This window comes from Oncorhynchus keta, chromosome 28, assembly GCF_023373465.1.
Source record: "Oncorhynchus keta strain PuntledgeMale-10-30-2019 chromosome 28, Oket_V2, whole genome shotgun sequence".
Classification (NCBI taxonomy): Eukaryota; Metazoa; Chordata; class Actinopteri; order Salmoniformes; family Salmonidae; genus Oncorhynchus; species Oncorhynchus keta.
In genome coordinates, this window is record NC_068448.1 from 12,674,503 (window position 1) to 12,696,323 (window position 21,821).

Below are 21,821 nucleotides of genomic sequence, written 5' to 3' on the forward strand. Positions count from 1 at the left end.
TTAACCTTCTTGCTGGCATACTGGACATGGGCGGATTGACAGGGACCACAGCATCGGAGATACAACAGGATGAGAGAGAGAGAGTGAGTTCTGTCCCTAACCAATCATCATCCTCCCCCTAGTCTCCCAGGTAACAGACATGATACAGTCTAACAAGGTAAACACTTCCATCTGCTGGTGACATAGTGGTTGTTTCTGTCCAATCACGCAACTACTGTTGAATACTGGACAAATTATGTGGTGGGGGATTTTCTGAAATAACAAAGCCAGAGCATTTGTAAACATCAGTCAAATGTTCTGTTTATTCATTTATGTTCTTATTTTTCATAATGTGCTATTGAAAACAGATGCATTCTCTACATTATCGGGTACAGCAGGTTAGTAGGACATTTCATATGTTGACTTTTCTGAACATTGTTGTTATTACACCAGACATCATATTCAGTATTGGAGGTGTTGGTGGGTACAGCAGAGTTACATTTAGTGCATGTATTGCAGTATAAATATAAATCAGACATAAAAATAAAAATAGTGCAGTTTTTACCCCGTCTTAAACAGAAGAGGAGTCTTGATAGGTTCAGCTACTGTTTTGTCGAAGCTAGAAGACTTTGTATTGCATACAGAATTTAGGTATGTCGGGGAGAAAAACGATTGAAAATTATAATAGTAAAAAATTGTGCTTCGGATATCCAAAGATTTGACTTGTTTAAAAAATATATATAAATTACCTGCAATAAAAATGGAATGCAAGTGAGATTGATTCAGATTGTTGTGTTTCAGCAGTGAAACTGTGCTTGGTTGGTGTATGTGTGTGTGTTGTGTAGTTCTCAAGCCTTATAATGTCTCTCAAAACTGCAAAAATGTTAGGTTAGAGGTCAGTCAATGGAAATAATTACAGTGGTTGCATCTGAACGGCCTCCTGTCCCCTGTAGTGCACATCGTTTGACCAGGGCACATGGCTCTGCTCAAAAGTAGTGGACACGTTCAGTGTTTCATACTAAAAAGAAAGAAAACACACTATTTATATATAAATACATGCTTATGAGGCTTTGAAGACATGAGCATATAAGTAGGTCTACAGTACATTTCCTAGATGTTGTCTGACAACATTTGTAGATTTTGTGCACCTTAATATTACTGAGGAAGAACTGAGAATTAATTATAAACTGTGTGGTTCGAGCCCTGAATGCTGATTGTCTGACAGCCGTGGTATATCAGACCATATACCACGGGTATGACAAAACATATATATTTTTAAAGTTGGTAACCAGTTTATAATAGCAATAAGGCACCTTGGGTTTGTGGTACATGGTACAATATACCACAGCTAAGGGCTGTATCCAGGCACTCCGCGTTGCGTTGTGTATAAGAACAGCCGTTAGCCATGGTATATTGGCCATATAGCATACCCCCTCAGGCCTTATTGCTTAAATATACAATATATACAAATATGTAATGATACATAAATACTGAATACATAATGTGATTGTCATCCATTCATTTTCTCTTCAGAATGACAAGTGAAAAGCTATAGTGACTTATTATGGTCCTGGAAAGCCCTTCTACTTAGAAAGAAACATGACATGTTCTTGTAAAATAAATATGAGATGTCCTTTTACTTGTAAAATAAATATGAGATGTCCTTTTACTTGTAAAATAAATATGAGATGTCCTTTTACTTGTAAAATAAATATGAGATGTCCTTCTACTTGTAAAGTAAATATGAGATGTCCTTCTACTTGTAAAATAAATATGAGATGTCCTTCTACTTGTAAAATAAATATGAGATGTCCTTCTACTTGTAAAATAAATATGACGTTCCTTTTACTTGTAAATTAAATATGAGATGTCCTTCTACTTGTAAAATAAATATGAGATGTCCTTCTACTTGTAAAATAAATATGAGATGTCCTTCTACTTGTAAAATAAATATGATGTTCCTTTTACTTGTAAAATAAATATGACGTTCCTTTTACTTGTAAAATAAATATGAGATGTCCTTCTACTTGTAAAAAATAAATATGTTGTCATGCACATACATTTAATTAACGGTGGTAGTAATTCATTTCATTAATGTATAGTTTTATGTAATGACAAAGCAATACTTATGTGAGTGTTTTTCTGTACTGAGATGCGTGCTGCTCTGTGCTTAAAGCTCGTGTTTTCTTGGGAAAGCTTCAGGTCTGTACTACTATGCAAAGAAACATACATGTAGCTCCTTTAAAGAAACCTTATAAAGGTGTTTTATAATTTAACTAGTAGTTTTGAAAGTAGCGCTCATGAGCCAAAACGGGTTGGTGAAAATGGTGCACAACGTCATCCCTTTCGTATGATGCTGTGCACAACGTCCTCCCTTTCGTATGAAGCTGTGCACAACGTCCTCCCTTTCGTATGATGCTGTGCACAACGTCCTCCCTTTCGTATGATGCTGTGCACAACGTCCTCCCTTTCGTATGATGCTGTGCACAACGTCCTCCCTTTCGTATGATGCTGTGCACAACGTCCTCCCTTTCGTATGATGCTGTGCACAACGTCCTCCCTTTCGTATGATGCTGTGCACAACGTCATCCCTTTCGTATGATGCTGTGCACAACGTCCTCCCTTTCGTATGATGCTGTGCACAACGTCATCCCTTTTGTATGATGCTGTGCACAATACGCAATACTAAGCCTTGTCTCAAGATAGTAGGTTGGTGGTTGAAGATTTCCCTCTAGTGGTTTGGGGGCTGTGCTTTGGCAAAGTGGATGGGGTGATATCTTGCCTGTTTGGCCCTGTCCGGGGGCATCGTCGAACAGGGCCGCAGTGTCTCCTGACCCCTCCTGTCTCAGCCTCCAGTATTGATGCTGCAGTAGATTATATGTCGGGGGGCTTGGGTCAGTCTGTTATATCTGGAGTATTTCTCCTGTTATTATCCGGTTTCCTGTGTGAATTTAAGTATGCTCTCTCTAATTTTCTCTCTCTCTTTTACTATCCCTTTCTCTTTCTTTCTCTCGGAGGACCTGAGCTGTAGGACCATGAATCAGGACTACCTGGCCTAATGACTCCTTGCTGTCCCCAGTCCACCTGGCTGTGCTGCTGCACCAGTTTCAACTGTTCTGCCTGCGGCTATGGAACCCTGACCTGTTCACCAGATGTGCTACCTTGTCCCAGACCTGCTGTTTTCAACTCTCTAGAGACAGCAGGTGCGGTAGAGATACACTGAATGATCGGCTATGAAAAGCCAACTGACATTTACTACTGAGGTGCTGAAATGTTGCACCCTCTACAACCACTGTGATTATTATTATTTGACCCTGCTGGTCTTCTATGAACATTTGAACATCTTGGCCAAGTTCTGTTATAATCTCCACCCGGCACAGCCAGAAGAGGACTGGCCACCCCCCATAGCCTGGTTCCTCTCTAGGTTTCTTCCTAGGTTTTGGCCTTTCTAGGGAGTTTTTCCTAGCCACCGTGCTTCTACACCTGCATTTCTTGCTGTTTAGGGTTTTAGGCTGGGTTTCTGTACAGCACTTTGTGACATCAGCTGATGTAAGAAGGGCTTTATAAATACATTTGCTTGATTAATTGAAATTATAATCCTGAAATTCGTATGATATGTTGCTAATTCCAATTCGTAACAATATGTTACGAATATGTTACAATATGTTACGAATTGGTAAAGATTGGAAGCTCATACAAATGGTGTTTGATCTACATATGGTCAACACATCATCATTCTCTTTTCTCCTCAAGCAGAGAGCTATCCATAGTGAATAGATTACCTATTATATTCAGATTCATTATGAGTTGACATTCTATTATGGTATTACAATTGGGTAACATTGAATACTATGTCACTTCAGGTGTCGTGACACAAGCCCACCACTAGAGGTCCCTCGCTCCACACACATGAATGACAGGAAGTGCTATGGACACCCTTTGGCCAAGGATTATGGATATACTGACAAGATATACGTCTCTCCTCCCTAACAATGGGAGTCGTTGTCCACAAAGCGGCACAGCGGGCTGTCTAGCTCCCGCCTATCCTTTGTTTGGATTGGTTGATTACATCTCATTATTATAATCATTTTTTGAATATTCAATGAGGGTTGTTGACATCAACCTCCTGTATTCAATGGAGAGAGACGCTATGCTACTAGCCTCATGCCATGAATATGCATAGCCATTTCGAGACAACTTCGATATAAAGTGTTTTTTCCAACTTATATCAGTACACTAGTAACAATTTAAGCATTACAAAACTTCTATTTGATCAAATAAACCTCACGTAGCAAATAACCCATAAATTATTTTGTTGACCAAATTCAACACTCTCTCATTGACCTCCAAAAACGCATTGCTTGATGGGTGAAACAACATAAAAACGCCACCTGCTGGAGGGAGACCGATTTGCTGCCGAGTTGGGCCTCTCTCTTCCTCTTCCTCTCTGCTTTGTCACAGTCCTTGTGATTACAGTGGAATGGCTAGATTTACATCATAATTCGTAAGAACTGAATTATAGTGGAAGCATCAGTTATAGGCTACTCACCACTGGAGCACTGGGACTTTAACTTAATTAATTATCAGAACTTTAACTGATCTTGTTATAAGAAGTGCTAATCAACTGCTCAAATAGCCTACATTGAGTGTGATGTAGTGTCTGAGGAAACAGATCAGACTGAATCCTGCCAGTAGGAGGAGAGCTACAGTAAAGTCCTGTACTGTAGGCTGCACAGTGATACATTCTGGACAGTCTGGAATTGGTTTTAGGGAGAGTGTTCGTGTGTTGCCTATAAGTTTACAACTTCCCTACAAATGGTTAACGTATCTCCTCAAGTACTTATTATCTTTTTGGTCATTAAAAAAATGTATATATACATTTCAGGTAGACATGCAAAAGTGTCTGGTCTGACTCCTCCTATCTCGGTCCCTATCTGCGATCTGATTGGTGGATTCAATGGCAAAACTACTCTGATCTTCTGTAGATCCATAATGTTGATACATGATAAATATACATAAGAGTTGTAGATGACAGTGTGCAAGTTTGTGCTTTGATAATGTGCTTTGATGTGCTCTGATTCATATATGTTTGATTCCTCTGTGTCACTATATAACACCTACAAAAAACAGTTAGCTACGGAAACACAATACAAAACAGACCAGGGAAAAAAACAAGTTATCAAGCAAGCGAAAGCGAGCAATATATGCCGTTAAGAGATCAATGGAACGCAGACCGCGGGGAAACAGCAAGGAAACCATCTAAAAACACATTCTAAAAATCTGATTATACAAAGTGGATATTCTTCAAATCTGTCAAGATATTTGTGTTCTAACAGGCCCACAATGTGGTTGCTACTGTTTTCGCTGCATAATATTTAGAAATAGTCCTTTTCGTGATTATAAAAAAGTCTGTTAAATGCTCATTTCTGTTCGTAGAAGCTGGTAGCGTAGCTAGCATATAGAAATCGGTGGTGGTACTTGAAGCCGTTTTTAAGTGTAAATCAGTTGATTAGTGATGATGACATGAACCTGTATTGGGGTTGACATCCATACAAGCATTTTAATCCGATTTTCACTCTAAAATAGTGTCAAATACACATATAAACAATAGCCTAAATGTAGGCTAATTTTTATGGAGGGCAATGAGGAGATCCTGAATGGCGTTGATATGGGATTTCGGTGGAGTTGGATTGGTCTCTTTACCACATCTATAAAGAAAGAGAAAGGTAAGGTTAAGTACACACATTACATAGTGTGTACCAGCCCAGGTGCCTGAACACATGTGAATACAATGGTGACCACTCTGCCCAGTGGGCCCTAATTCCAGCAAATACTCAGTCAAATCTTTAAATCCTGACTTTCTGATCCCACAGTCACTAATAAGCATTACATTACACTTGATGTTTCAGCATGTGAACTGAACCAACCCATCTGTGTCTGGAGACAGTTTGGGTTGTACCTACACTACTGTTCAAAAGTTTGGTGTCACTTAGAAATGTCCTTGTTTTTGAAAGAAAAGCACATTTTTCTGTCCATTAAAATAATATCAAAATGATCAGAAATACAGTGTAGACATTGTTAATGTTGTAAATGACTATTGTAGCTGGAGAAGGCTGATTTTTAAAAATGGAATATCTACATAGGTGTTACAGAGGCCCATGTACTTGTCCTCCTCTACTTGTCCTCTACTTGTCCTCTTGCGCAGTTGTGCACCGGGGCCTCCCACTCCTCTTTCTATTCTGGTTAGAGACAGTTTGCGCTGTTCTGTGAAGGGAGTAGTACACAGCGTTGTATGAGATCGTCAGTTTCTTGCCAATTTCTCGCATGGAGTAGCCTTCATTTCTCAGAACAAGAATAGACTGAAGAGTTTCAGAAGAATGTTCTTTGTTTCTGGCCATTTTGAACCCACAAATGCTGATGCTCCAGATACTCAACTGGGCTAATGAAGGCCAATTTTATTGCTTCTTTAATCAGAACAACAGTTTTCAGCTGTGCTAACATAATTGCAAAAGGGTTTTCTAATGATAAATTGGCCTTTTAAAATGATAACTTGGATTAGCTAACACAACGTGCCATAGCAACACAGGAGTGATAGTTGCTGATAATGGGCCTCTGTACACCTATGTAGATATGCCATAAAATATCTGCCGTTTCCAGCTACTATAGTCATTTACAACATTAACAATGTCTACACTGTATTTCTGACAAATTTCATGTTATTTTCTAATGTACAAAAAAAATGTGCTTTTCTTTCAAAAACAAGGACATTTCTAAGTGACCCCAAACTTTTGAACAGTAGTGTAACTGTTTAGGTGGTACCGCTAAGTGGTTTTGAGTGCTGCTAGGGAGGGTTCGGGTGGGTTCGGGTGGGGGTGTAAGGGTAGCGTTTTGTCCAGGACAAGATGACTGTCCGGTTGCAGTGACGAGACACATCACGCCACGCTGGGAGTAGTCAAGGCACTGGGAGGACTCTCCAGCAGGGGGCAGCGTGGAGGTGGGGGTCCGTCTTCGTTAGGGGGTGTTCTCCTTTTCCTCCTCCTCTTCCTTGTCATGCTCCTCTCTCTCTCTCTCTCTCTCTCTCTCTCTCTCTCTCTCTCTCTCTCTCTCTCTCTCTCTCTCTCTCTCTCTCTCTCTCTCTCTCTCTCTCTCTCTCTCTCTCTCTCTCTCTCTCTCTCTCTCTCTCTCTCTCTCTCTCTCTCTCTCTCTCTCTCTCTCTCTCTCTCTCTCTCTCTCTCTCTCTCTCTCTCTCTCTCTCTCTCTCTCTCTCTCTCAGATACAAGCTGCCCTGCCCCCCTGTTGCCCTCTCCAGGATAGAGAGGGGCTGGCCTGTGGAGATGGTGCCTATCTGACCCACAGCAGTGGCTGTTCCTTTTAGAATCAGATAGAGTATAATAGAATAGAACAGAGAAAAGGGTTAGGGAGGGATAGTGAGAAGGTCCTACTCACCCAGACCTGTGGTAGCTAAGGAGTGATCATTCTATTAACTCTTGAGTCTCGGAGAACTGCAAACACAGAAAGACAAGGATGAATGAGAGAATAGCTAACAGCAGAATGACAACAGGTCCAGGAACAGATTATTTAGTGGCGTTCAAGTACTTATTTTTTTCCCGTTACAGTCGCTCTGTACAATTGACAATCTCAGGAAGCGCATTAATAAGATGCACAGCACAACGGCAAACAGCACAACCTGGAACTATTGGTCATCACACACCACGCTGAGAGGAGCTCACCTGTTGGCTGGAGTTAGCGGAGGGCGGGGTGACCTCGCTCTGGTCCAATAGGGGGTTGAGGGGGGCGGAGCAGGGCAGGTGAGTGGCGCGCCAGTAGATGTCCAGGTATTCTGCCAGGTGTTCACATGCATCCTCCAGCTGGTTCTCATCCAGGATCACATCAAACATCTCCTGAGAGATGAGATGTTAACACAATGTCAAAAACTAAATGGTAAGCCTCAAGGGAATGCTATTAACACCCCTATCAGCTGAGTGTAAGCCTACCGTTATGTTTGACGGACAGAGTAATGTAGATTGTTGTACAAATAAAAGTATTAGTATTATTTTCATTACATACGGGTGGACACTGTGCTAGTTTGTCCCCTGCCATCATCTGTACATTGAGGTGTTTACTTTGAGATTTCCCCCGAGATTTAATGAGCCTCTGAAGAACCTGGGAGAGAAGAGAAAATAATTAACTTGCTGGCTGACTTGCTGGCTGACTGACTAACTGGCCGGCTGAATGACTGACTGGCTGGCTGGCTGGCTGGCTGGCTGGTTGGATGAATGAATGACTGACTGAGTGGCTGACTGACTGGCTGACTGGCTGACTAACTGGCTGGCTGGCTGGCTGAATGACTAACTGATTGACTGACTGACTGGCTGGCTGAATGACTGGCTGGCAGGCTGGCTGACTAACTGGCTGGCTTAATGACTGACTGGCTGGCTGACTAACTGCCTGGCTGGCTGAATGACTGGCTGGATGGATGGATAACTGGCTGGCTGACTAACTGGCTGGCTGAATGACTGACTGACTGGCTGAATGGCTGGCTGACTGGCTGACTGACTATATGGCTGGCTGGCTGGCTGGCTGGCTGGCTGGCTGGCTGGCTGAATGACTGACTGACTGACTGACTGACTGGCTGACTGACTGAATGACTGGCTGGTAGGCTGGCTGACTAACTGGCTGGCTTATTGACTGACTGGCTGGCTGGCTGAACAACTGGCTGGATGGATAACTGGCAGACTGGCTGGCCGGCTGAATGACTCACTGGCTGGCTGGCTGGCTGGCAGACTGACTGACTGGCTGGCTCACTGACTGGCTGGCTGACTGCCCTGACTGACTGAATGGTTGGCTGACTGACTGACTGGCTGAATGACTGACTGCCCTGACTGACTGACTGGCTGAATGACTGACTGGCTGACTGGCTGAATGACTGACTGGCTCACTGATTGGCTGACTGACTGACTAACTGACTGACTGGCTGACTGACTGACTGGCTGAATGACTGACTGACTGGCTGACTTACTGGCTGACTGACTAACTGACTGACTGGCTGACTGACTAACTGGCTGACTGGCTGGCTGGCTCGCTAACTGACTAACTCGCTGGCTGACTGGCTGGCTGTCTCACTGACTGACTAACTGACTGGCTGGCTGGCTGGCTGGCTGGCTGGCTCGCTGACTGACTAACTGGCTGGCTGACTGACTGGCTGTCTCACTGACTGACTAACTGACTGGCTGACTGACTGGCTGACTGACTAACTGGCCAACTGGCTGACTAACCGTGTGCTGGTAGTGGATCAGTCCTTACCTTTGGAGAGGACACCTTAACGTAAATGATGATAGGAGCCAGGGATGTTTTGAGGAGCTGTGCTGGGTGGTTGATAGTGTCTGCGTCCAGAACTACGAGCTGTAGAGTCTTAGCCAGCTCAAAAATCCTCTCAATCTCACTCTGGACCTCAGCTACCACCCCAAACCACACAGAGAGACAGAGAGAGAGAGGGCTGAGTACAGAGAAAATGTGATCTGTCCTGAGTCATATACAGATGTTGGAACTTAATTTGAGACAGTTTGCTACAGCAGGAAAATAATATTAAAGCAACAGGAAATGTGAATCATTATGTGGATTATAATTTATGGCCCTTTTTCTAGGGGTTGATTAATTTTTCTTAAGGGAAAATCAAGCCTGAAAAATCAAAGTGGAAATTACAAACTTCAGAAGCCTTTTTAAATCTCAAATACACTACAAGTTTTACATTTCCTTATTACACGAAAGTTCTGCAACAGTGTGATCAAATTAAGATTCTACACCTGTAGTACATCTATCAACATAACAGTCTAAACCATGTACTCAGGACTGACAGAGGGTTATTACACACCCTAAATGAAGATGAAAAACAAACAAATGTCTACATTAAAGATGATGAGTGCTGCAGGACAAGTCCTCCTGTTCTTACCAAGACTGGAGCGTGTGTTGGACCTCTCCATGATAGCCTTCTTGTTCAATACAGACCTTTTGGCCAATGACAGATCAGCAGTCACCCGCGTGATAGAGATTCTAAAAACATAGATCGTTAGATGGATGGATGGATTCCATTTTTTTTTACAATATAAGAATACAATTCCAGCCAGACAAGCGGATACACTGCATTCAAAATCATAAAGGATTTTTACAAAACAGTTATAACACTTATTCCATAGTGGTTCTGGCTGTACCCACCTTCCATCAAACCTGTGTTTCAGGAAGTCAAACAGGGCCTTCTGCATCATGTCTGTTACCTGGGAGACAGAGGGGAGTGTGATGATTGGTTAGGAACAGAGAGAACACTGATCCCTGTGTTGTATCTCTCTCTCTCTCTCTCTCCGTCTCTCCTCCTCTCTCTCACCACCCTCTCTCTCTCTAGCTTCTCCTCTCCCTGTCTCCACCTGTCTCCCCCGCTTCCTCCCTCTCTGAAATACTTAGAAAGTGAAGGAACACAAATATGTATGGTGTATTAAATAAGGACAGAACTTCGTGTGTGGCCTGTTTTTGTGACCATTAGGAAGTAGAAAACATGGATCTGAGTGTTCCTTCCTTTTCATCTGCAGACATGTTAGTCTGACTGGCTGTGGAGCTTAGAGAGAGATGTTAGTCTGACTGGCTGTGGAGCTTAGAGAGAGATGTTCATCTGACAGGCTGTGGAGCTTAGAGAGAGATGTTAGTCTGACGGGCTGTGGAGCTTAGAGAGAGATGTTAGTCTGACTGGCTGTGGAGCTTAGAGAGAGATGTTAGTCTGACTGGCTGTGGAGCTTAGAGAGAGATGTTAGTCTGACTGGCTGTGGAGCTTAGAGAGAGATGTTAGTCTGACTGGCTGTGGAGCTTAGAGAGAGATGTTAGTCTGACTGGCTGTGGAGCTTAGAGAGAGATGTTAGTCTGACTGGCTGTGGAGCTTAGAGAGAGATGTTAGTCTGACTGGCTGTGGAGCTTAGAGAGAGATGTTAGTCTGACTGGCTGTGGAGCTTAGAGAGAGATGTTATTCTGACTGGCTGTGGCAGTGGAGCTTAGAGAGAGATGGAAAATGAATGTCTTGTGAAATAGGGGATACAACCAAGCACTTCTCCTGCTTCTGCTCTCCTGTTGTCTATGGGAGAGAGTGAGAGAGAAAGAGAGAGTGAGAGAGTCGGAGAGAGGCTGATGTATGCCCCTGGAGCATCCACAAAACCCATTTCACCAGAGAAATGCATAAATATTTCATAGACACACAAAACAAACTGCTTGTCTCTCAGTCTGCATCCACACAGGAGAGAGAGAGAGAGAGAAAATGTTGAAGCATGCAGAGATTTGATTAAATTATAAGCCTTATTGTTGTGCAGATGTGTTTGTTGGGCTAAGAAGCTCAATACAGTCACATTGATGACAGTATCATCTTATATCCCATTCCTGACATAACCTACACATCATCTACTCTATATATTGTGCATGTACATCAGGCTGGGATTGTGAGTGGGCAGTACATATTCTTACTGTATCATAATGTAGTGTCTTTTTGGCTCCCGAGTGGAGCAGTGGTCTAAGGCACTGCATCTCAGTGATTGAGGTGTCATTACAGACACCCTGGTTCGAATCCAGGCTGTATCACAACTGGCCGTGATTGGGAGTCCCATAGGGTGGAGCACAATTGGCCCAGTGTCGTCCGAGTTTGGCCAGTGTAGGCTGTCATTGTAAATAAGAATTTGTTATTAACTGACTTGCCTAGTTAAATTAAATTAAATAAAAAATCTTAATTGAGCCAATAAAATCTTAAAGCTTAATGGGCCAAGGAAGGTGTGGTGCGTGTGTGTGTGCGTATCGACCAGCCTCTCACCTCATAGCCTTTCAGTGACGGCCCCACCAACACCACCGGTCTCATGGAAGGAACAACATCATAGGGTGGGAGATGCTCTGTCTGCAGGGGAGACACACACTGGGCTTGAAACGGGTCAACACACACTGGGCTTGAAACGGGTCAACACACACTGGGCTTGGAACGGGTCAACACACACTGGGCTTGGAACGGGCCAACACACACTGGGCTTGGAACGGGCCAACACACACTGGGCTTGGAACGGGCCAACACACACTGGGCTTGAAACGGGTCAACACACACTGGGCTTGGAACGGACCAACACACACTGGGCTTGGAACGGGCCAACACACACTGGGCTTGAAATGGGCCAACACACACTGGGCTTGGAACGGGCCAACACACACTGGGCTTGAAACGGGTCAACACACACTGGGCTTGGAACGGGCCAACACACACTGGGCTTGAAACGGGCCAACACACACTGGGCTTGGAACGGGCCAACACACACTGGGCTTGAAATGGGCCAACACACACTGGGCTTGAAACGGGCCAACACACACTGGGCTTGGAACGGGCCAACACACACTGGGCTTGAAACGGACCAACACACACTGGGCTTGGAACGGGCCAACACACACTGGGCTTGGAACGGGCCAACACACACTGGGCTTGGAACGGGCCAACACACACTGGGCTTGGAACGGGCCAACACACACTGGGCTTGGAACGGGCCAACACACACTGGGCTTAAAACGGGCCAACACCCACTGGGCTTGGAACGGGCCAACACACACTGGGCTTGAAACGGGCCAACACACACTGGGCTTGAAACGGGCCAACACACACTGGGCTTGGAACGGGCCAACACACACTGGGCTTGGAACGGGCCAACACACACTGGGCTTGGAACGGGCCAACACACACTGGGCTTGGAACGGGCCAACACACACTGGGCTTGAAACGGACCAACACACACTGGGCTTGGAACGGGCCAACACACACTGGGCTTGGAACGGGCCAACACACACTGGGCTTGGAACGGGCCAACACACACTGGGCTTGGAACGGGCCAACACACACTGGGCTTGGAACGGGCCAACACACACTGGGCTTAAAACGGGCCAACACCCACTGGGCTTGGAACGGGCCAACACACACTGGGCTTGAAACGGGCCAACACACACTGGGCTTGAAACGGGCCAACACACACTGGGCTTGGAACGGGCCAACACACACTGGGCTTGGAACGGGCCAACACACACTGGGCTTGAAACGGGCCAACACACACTGGGCTTGGAACGGGCCAACACACACTGGGCTTGGAACGGGCCAACACACACTGGGCTTGGAACGGGCCAACACCCACTGGGCTTAGAACGGGCCAACACCCACTTTGCAGCATAACTAGAACCCTGAGTTTTACTATTACTATTATTTTTAGTAAGGCCCTGGTCAGATCATGTAGTTAGGGATAACTCTGGGCCCTAAGCGTAACCCTCCAGTCATTGACATTAGAATCTACCAGTGTCATCAACTAAGAGCAAAACAGTTGGTAGTAGAGAGTATGTTATGACACAGCTATTCTTAATTCTAGCTCTGATACACAGTAGGATCATCTGCATTACAAACATACCTGCTTCTGCTTCTGTTTGGCTTGTAAAAACAAGAGAAAACACATTTAGCACGAAAGCTGAGAGCATATGGTGTATTGTCTGAAGACAGGATATCCTGTAGCAACCTTCCAGACCCTTTCGTACTCATCCAGTAAAATGCAACACCACTGTCAGGGTTGGAATCAGATTTTCAGCATCCTTCCTGAATTGACTCAATTGAAATGGAGTTGACCTCAACTCTGAATGCTGTGCATTTGGTTGATTGCTCTGAGTTTAAGGCTGGGTTTCTGTAAAGCACTTTGTGACAACTGCTGATGTAAAACAGCTCTATCAAATAAAATTGATTGATTGATTATGGATAAACATGCTTTGCTACATAATGAAAATCAATTGTTTCTGGTATGAGGGAGAAGGAGGAGGTCAGTCACCCAACAGCAGTCACTCACCTGCACTAGGTGGTGTGGATCTCCAACCCGACGATGAGTTCGCCGCTTTCCTGCAGGACAACAACATGGTGCCGATGAGCAAGACGAGGATTCAAGGACTATACAAGTACCTTAACTCTCCTTGAATCATCTCCTTGAACCCTCCCCTTGCATCCTTATGATACTCAAGGAATCGTTTAAAAGTCCTTGTTGAAGTTTTGAGGAGGCAGGGAGAGGATTGTAGAAGACGACACAAGGAATAGAGGAAAGACTACTGAGAAAGAGACTCTGTATGTAGCAGGGAGAGACAATGAACCCTGACCTCTGGGCCTGTTTCTGTTCCTGTTTGATCCGCATGGCCTCCAGTTTCACCGGGCTGGGGATGAAAGTTATGTCTGCCCCTTCCTTCACCAGCCGACCAATCCACCAGTCATTGCTGTATTTCTGCAAAGAGACAAAAATGGATTCCAGTCAAGTCCAAATGAAACGGTTGTCACTGCTGTTTCGACAATATGGCAGCAGTGGTTGTAACCGCCGTGATAGAGATGCCTGTGGTTGTCATGGCCATACATATTGTGAATGTGTAAGGACTGGGTTACAATAGCTACTGTTTAAGATTACTGCAACAACTAAAGAAATGTCATTCTAGTGGTGATGGTGAGGACGTGATAGTGATCGTTGATAATGACGCCTACTGAACTCCTCTCACCTCTTTTATGTGTAGAAAGTCTTTGGTTTCAAAGTTGATAGCAGCACCTTGGACAGGACAGTCAGCATCTAGAGCACCACAGTAGCTCACGTTGGTCTTCACTGCAAATGCTACGGGTTTTGACTGGGGAGGACAGACAGATACATAAAACAGTGTTTACGAAAGGTTGCATTGACCTGACAATATCCCATCCTATGGGGGTCTCTCCTTGAGTCTCTCCTTGAGTCTCTCCTTGGCTCTCTCCTTGGGTCTCTCCTTGGGTCTCTCCTTGAGTCTCTCCTTGGCTCTCTCCTTGGGTCTCTCCTTGGGTCTCTCCTTGGCTCTCTCCTTGGGTCTCTCCTTGGCTCTCTCCTTGGGTCTCTCCTTGGGTCTCTCCTTGGGTCTCTCCTTGGCTCTCTCCTTGGGTCTCTCCTTGGGTCTCTCCTTGGCTCTCTCCTTGGGTCTCTCCTTGGGTCTCTCCTTGTGTCTCTGGACCTGACTAAACACTGCTTTATTTTTATATTCAACCTTTATTTTACCAGGTAAATTACCTGAGAAGAAGTTCACATTTACAGATGTAGGATCTTAATTTGATCACTCTTCTGTTGCTGAGAATTGTCCGGCACAAACTTGTAATGTATTCAAGGTTTTAAAAGGCTTCAAAAGTTAGTAATTTCCCATTTAAAATGTCCAACAGTCATTATAATCCACATAATAATTCACAGTTCCTGTTGCTGCAGGATTATTTTCCTGCTGTAGCAAACTGGCTCAAATTAAGATCCTACATCTGTTCGACCTGAGGAATAGTTGCAGGGGAGAAAAGAGGTTGAAGAAGTGTTGTTCACCTTAGCTCTCTCCATCTACAGTTCGGCCTGATTAAACTCCTGTTTACATAAACAAGCTAATTAACTAACTAAACTCCCGACTCTACTAACCCTGGCTCTCTAGGCCTGTGTCACGAATCCTGTTTCCTGAGTCTGTTTTTTCCCACTCACCTTCTTCCTACTCTCCTTGTCCTGGTCTGCTTCTGGGTTTGATTTTGAAAGAACGTGACAGCCTGACTATCGGGTGAAGGAGAGGTTGCCTTCTTTGGCTCTCTCTCTCAGCTGCAGTTGTGTCTGGCACTCGACTTCAAACCAGACTTATTCCTGACTAAGGGCTTGATTAAATTCATAGTGCTGATGATCAGCACTCTAGTGCGATTTAAACGTAAACGTAATATCCAGATTGAGCTGAGATACTATGCGAGAACATTGCCTTTACATTTCTAGCATGTTGGCTGTCTCCAACTGACTAGGGGTTAGAAGCCAGGTTATCTACCTTGGCTCTCTCCAGCTGCAGTTGGGCCTGGCGCTCGGCTTCTAGCCGAGACGCCTCCGGGTCGTCCTCCAGGGACACGTCGGAATCTGAGGGTCTACTAGTGTAGGAATCAGCTGAACCCTAGAGAGAGAGAGCGAGAGAGAGAGAGAGAGAGAGAGAGAGAGAGAGAGAGAACAGAACAGAAGGTTTACAAAGAAATTGTGCTAAGACTCCATGTTTTCAAATTATCCACCAAGATGATATCAGTCTAAATAACTTGCTACTTGTTCTAAAAACACCTACTAAGGCCAAATCCAAGCTCTCAAAGTAGCCCATTGCGTCACTGAGTTGATAACCTGTCTGGCCTTGCCCTGGACCAATGTGACCTGTCTGGCCTGGCCCTGGACCCATGAGACCTGTCTGGCCTGGCCCTGGACCCATGTGACCTGTCTGGCCTGGCCCTGGACCCATGTGACCTTTCTGGCCTGGCCCTGGACCCATGTGACCTGTCTGGCCTGGCCCTGGACCCATGTGACCTGTCTGGCCTGGCCCTGGACCCATGTGACCTGTCTGGCCTGGCCCTGGATCCATGTGACCTGTCTGGCCTGGCCCTGGACCCATGTGACCTATCTGGCCTGGCCCTGGACCCATGTGACCTGTCTAGCCTGGCCCTGGACACATGTGACCTGTCTGGCCTGGCCCTGGACCCATGTAACCTGTCTGGCCTGGCCCTGGACCCATGTGACCTGTCTGGCCTTGCCCTGGATCCATGTGACCTGTCTGGCCTGGCCCTGGACCCATGTGACCTGTCTGGCCTGGCCCTGGACCCATGTGACCTGTCTGGCCTTGCCCTGGACCCATGTGACCTGTCTGGCCTGGCCCTGGACCCATGTGACCTGTCTGGCCTTGCCCTGGACCCATCTGACCTATCTGGCCTGGCCCTGGACCCATGTGACCTGTCTGGCCTGGCCCTGGACCCATGTGACCTGTCTGGCCTTGCCCTGGACCCATGTGACCTGCGTAGCTATTGCCAGTTCCAGTTCATGTTAAGTTCCTGTAGTGCTTTCCAATGCAGTCGTGTCTGAGGAGCGTGTGTGTGAGGTGAAGACTGCAACAACATACATCTACTAATGTTCCTCTGTCTATAAACAGTGAGATGCTGCCACACCATGCTTTAACCTCCCATCTAAACAGTATTATCAGGTTTATATCACCCACCAACAGTCAGTCACCACACAATGTGCTGCTCTTAGATGGTGCATAGATGGTGTGATGGTGCATAGATGGTGTGATGGTGCATAGATGGTGTGATGGTGCATAGATGGTGTGATGGTGCATAGATGGTGTGATAGTGCATAGATGGTGTGATGGTGCATAGATGGTGTGATGGTGCATAGATGGTGTGATGGTGCATAGATGGTGTGATGGTGCATAGATGGTGTGTCCTTTGTTCCGTTTTCTTGTGTATTTATTGGTGTGTTTTTTATTGGTTGGTGTAATAACGTTTCGCTATGGGGGAGGAATAAAGTACTATCTTATCTCAGACATAACTTTGGAGACATGAACAGGATAACCAGGGTAGGTATCAAGTTAAGCCATTCAAATACCTCAACACCTTCTGAAAGAAATCTGGGATGAGCATCACATCTATAGCAGAAGACATTGATTCCCTCATCGTATTGGCTCACTGTCAGCTAAACCTGTCATGGGTAAAAATAGATCTGCCCCTCGGCCCCTCCTCAGTCAGTCTGAAACCCAGCGTGCTGTACACTCACCATCACCATCCTTCAATCCCCCCCATCTCTTCTCATTCCCAGCTGACCCACACACACACACACACGAGAGGAAGACTGACTCCCCCCATGCCAGACTGATACACACCCACACACCACTGCCAAATATAGCTCAATAACAACGGCACAGTGGCAGGCCTCTCCACCCTTCCCTCCCTTTCTCCTCTCCCAATTTTTTTTGTCAGTCTCGATACAGAGCCCAGATTTTTTTCACCCCCACTCACCTTCTTTCCCCTCTCCCTCCGTACCCCCTCTCCCTCCATACCCCCTCCCATCCTAAACACACCAGGCTGGAACCAGCGATCCAGAGACCAGTGTGGATATCATTTAAATATCAAAGCGAGCCGGAGGGGCTTGGATCTAAAGATACTTCCGCAACAGGAAGAAACAAAGCTGAATTAACAAGAAAGTTCAGTTTGGTTAATAGTGCTGCGGATGGGAACAATACATAATAGACTGAGTTTTAACATATCATCTATAATTGTATGTTAAACGCTTTATAACTGGTAATAAGAAACTATGAGACTTTATAATGCCTTATAATAATGATTATTAGTGTTGCGGATGAGAGTGACTAATACACTGAATGCTTGTGTTATACACATGCCTTTCTGCTTGCAGTAATGCCCTCCGTCTATACGCCATCCTGTAGGCTTAGTTCATTAATTATTGATATCCATAGAGCCGAAGCGCCTCTAGACTTTTGGGGGCCCCCCCTCCACCTTGCGGGTAAAACATTGTTGGAAGACTATTTTTGAGTAAAGTTACTATTATTACTCATCTCTGTGTCCTGCGCCTGACTCCGTCTTACCCACATCACCTAGACTCTGATAGAAACAAGCACCAAAACCTTGATGGCTCCAGAGGGATAAATAGGGAAATAATTCAAACGTAATGGGGACCAGGTGTGTACAATACAGACAAAACAAATGGAAAAAGAAATGTAGATCGGTGGAGGCTAGAAAGTCGGCGACATCGTGACATGGCGAGACTACTTTCCCTAACAATCTAAAACATGTCAGCTGACACGGGATAATTGAGTGGTTGTCAGCGACTGACATAACAAGTGGACAACTGATGATGGCTGATGCAGAACCAAATGTAGAAATTGCACCTGGTGTATTACACTTTTCTCACGTTTTGGGACCCCGACTGAGTTCCTTAAGAAAAGGTTCTGCATAGAAGAGACGTGGACATGTATATAGGAAAATACAGTAACCAAAACGCATGACGTCACATACTGTAGAAGGGATTCTTATAACAGACCTTTATCCACTAACCATATCCATTCTGGTGCAGAAGGAGCACACTGAAAACTAGATAGAGATGTGGCTCTTGCAGAAAAGAAGAAGGTAATCAATATAATGCTAGAGACCAACACTACTTCTACGTAATCAATCATGTTTAATCAATGTAGCAGTTTTAAATCAAATATCCTGTTATTCAAAAAAAAAAAAGATCATGGCTCATGTCATGTTTATATGCTATCTGAGGGGCCCGACCTTGGTGTCTTAGAATATTCCGATTTTCACTTCTCCGCTCTGTGAATCTTAGCAGTACAAAACCTGTGGTTCGCTTTGCAGAGAACTATTTATTGTCAAACACTCAAACTCCAGTTGAATGAGATCATTTCCCGATTTGAACAATTATCCAAAGCTTGGGCCACTGTGTTGTTCAGAAGACTACTGTAGGCTACCTTCAGTGCAGACACAAGTCACAAAACGTTTCATTCCTTTTCTTCCCCTCAGAAAAAACATGAGCCTTTAACAACAATCACTGTATCTAATACCGGAGCTTTTAAAGATCACCTAAAAGACCTAGCTGCCAACCACAAAACACTGAGATCAGATCAATACAGTCATATAATACTGGGAGAGGCACAGGATCCTAGAAGGGGATGACATTCAGAGAGATGGTTATATGATTGCCATAGCCTGAGGGCCATCCCATGACCATTAATTCCCTGAAGAATTTACATTGTATATAACTGACAGTAATACATAGTGGAACCATCATCATAGTATTTACATTGTATATAACTGACAGTAATACATGGAACCATCATCATAGTATTTACATTGTATATAACTGACAGTAATACATAGTGGAACCATCATCATAGTATTTACATTGTATATAACTGACAGTAATACCTAGTGGAACCATCATCATAGTATTTACATTGTATATAACTGACAGTAATACATAGTGGAACCATCATCATAGTATTTACATTGTATATAACTGACAGTAATACATGGAACCATCATCATAGTATTTACATTCTATATAACTGACAGTAATACATGGAACCATCATCATAGTATTTACATTGTATATAACTGACAGTAATACATAGTGGAACCATCATCATAGTATTTACATTCTATATAACTGACAGTAATACATGGAACCATCATCATAGTATTTACATTGTATATAACTGACAGTAATACATGGAACCATCATCATAGTATTTACATTGTATATAACTGACAGTAATACATGGAACCATCATCATAGTATTTACATTGTATATAACTGACAGTAATACATGGAACCATCATCATAGTATTTACATTGTATATAACTGACAGTAATACATAGTGGAACCATCATCATAGTATTTACATTCTATATAACTGACAGTAATACATGGAACCATCATCATAGTATTTACATTGTATATAACTGACAGTAATACATAGTGGAACCATCATCATAGTATTTACATTCTATATAACTGACAGTAATACATGGAACCATCATCATAGTATTTACATTGTATATAACTGACAGTAATACATGGAACCATCATCATAGTATTTACATTGTATATAACTGACAGTAATACATGGAACCATCATCATAGTATTTACATTGTATATAACTGACAGTAATACATAGTGGAACCATCATCATAGTATTTACATTGTATATAACTGACAGTAATACATGGAACCATCATCATAGTATTTACACTGTATATAACTGACAGTAATACATAGTGGAACCATCATCATAGTATTTACATTGTATATAACTGACAGTAATACATAGTGGAACCATCATCATAGTATTTACATTGTATATAACTGACAGTAATACATAGTGGAACCATCATCATAGTATTTACATTGTATATAACTGACAGTAATACATAGTGGAACCATCATCATAGTATTTACATTGTATATAACTGACAGTAATACATGGAACCATCATCATAGTATTTACATTGTATATAACTGACAGTAATACATAGTGGAACCATCATCATAGTATTTACATTGTATATAACTGACAGTAATACATAGTGGAACCATCATCATAGTATTTACATTGTATATAACTGACAGTAATACCTAGTGGAACCATCATCATAGTATTTACATTGTATATAACTGACAGTAATACATAGTGGAACCATCATCATAGTATTTACATTGTATATAACTGACAGTAATACATGGAACCATCATCATAGTATTTACATTGTATATAACTGACAGTAATACATAGTGGAACCATCATCATAGTATTTACATTGTATATAACTGACAGTAATACATGGAACCATCATCATAGTATTTACATTGTATATAACTGACAGTAATACATAGTGGAACCATCATTATAGTATTTCCATTGTATATAACTGACAGTAATACATAGTGGAACCATCATCATAGTATTAGTATTTACATTGTATATAACTGACAGTAATACATAGTGGAACCATCATCATAGTATTTACATTGTATATAACTGACAGTAATACATAGTGGAACCATCATCATAGTATTTACATTGTATATAACTGACAGTAATACATAGTGGAACCATCATCATAGTATTTACATTGTATATAACTGACAGTAATACATGGAACCATCATCATAGTATTTACACTGTATATAACTGACAGTAATACATAGTGGAACCATCATCATAGTATTTACATTGTATATAACTGACAGTAATACATAGTGGAACCATCATCATAGTATTTACATTGTATATAACTGACAGTAATACATAGTGGAACCATCATCATAGTATTTACATTGTATATAACTGACAGTAATACATGGAACCATCATCATAGTATTTACATTGTATATAACTGACAGTAATACATGGAACCATCATCATCGTGTTTACATTGTATATAACTGACAGTAATACATAGTGGAACCATCATCA

General features: G+C 43.3%; 1 protein-coding gene across 1 annotated transcript in view; it reads right to left on the bottom strand.

The window, feature by feature from the left end:
• Window positions 1-304: 304 nt before the first annotated feature.
• LOC118372730 (voltage-dependent L-type calcium channel subunit beta-4-like) overlaps window positions 305-21,821 on the bottom strand; it is a 50,632-nt gene continuing 29,115 nt past the window's right edge. The window contains exons 2-14 of the mRNA XM_052484826.1: window positions 15,844-15,963; window positions 14,545-14,667; window positions 14,158-14,279; window positions 13,857-13,906; window positions 13,431-13,450; window positions 11,816-11,896; window positions 10,192-10,250; window positions 9,929-10,029; window positions 9,283-9,434; window positions 8,047-8,142; window positions 7,710-7,880; window positions 7,426-7,481; window positions 305-5,687 (exon numbers count right to left, since the gene is read on the bottom strand). Of these exons, the coding sequence (XP_052340786.1) occupies window positions 7,452-7,481; window positions 7,710-7,880; window positions 8,047-8,142; window positions 9,283-9,434; window positions 9,929-10,029; window positions 10,192-10,250; window positions 11,816-11,896; window positions 13,431-13,450; window positions 13,857-13,906; window positions 14,158-14,192 (795 nt within the window). The 5' untranslated portion in view covers window positions 14,193-14,279; window positions 14,545-14,667; window positions 15,844-15,963 and the 3' untranslated portion in view covers window positions 305-5,687; window positions 7,426-7,451. The remainder of the gene's footprint in view (window positions 5,688-7,425; window positions 7,482-7,709; window positions 7,881-8,046; window positions 8,143-9,282; window positions 9,435-9,928; window positions 10,030-10,191; window positions 10,251-11,815; window positions 11,897-13,430; window positions 13,451-13,856; window positions 13,907-14,157; window positions 14,280-14,544; window positions 14,668-15,843; window positions 15,964-21,821) is intronic.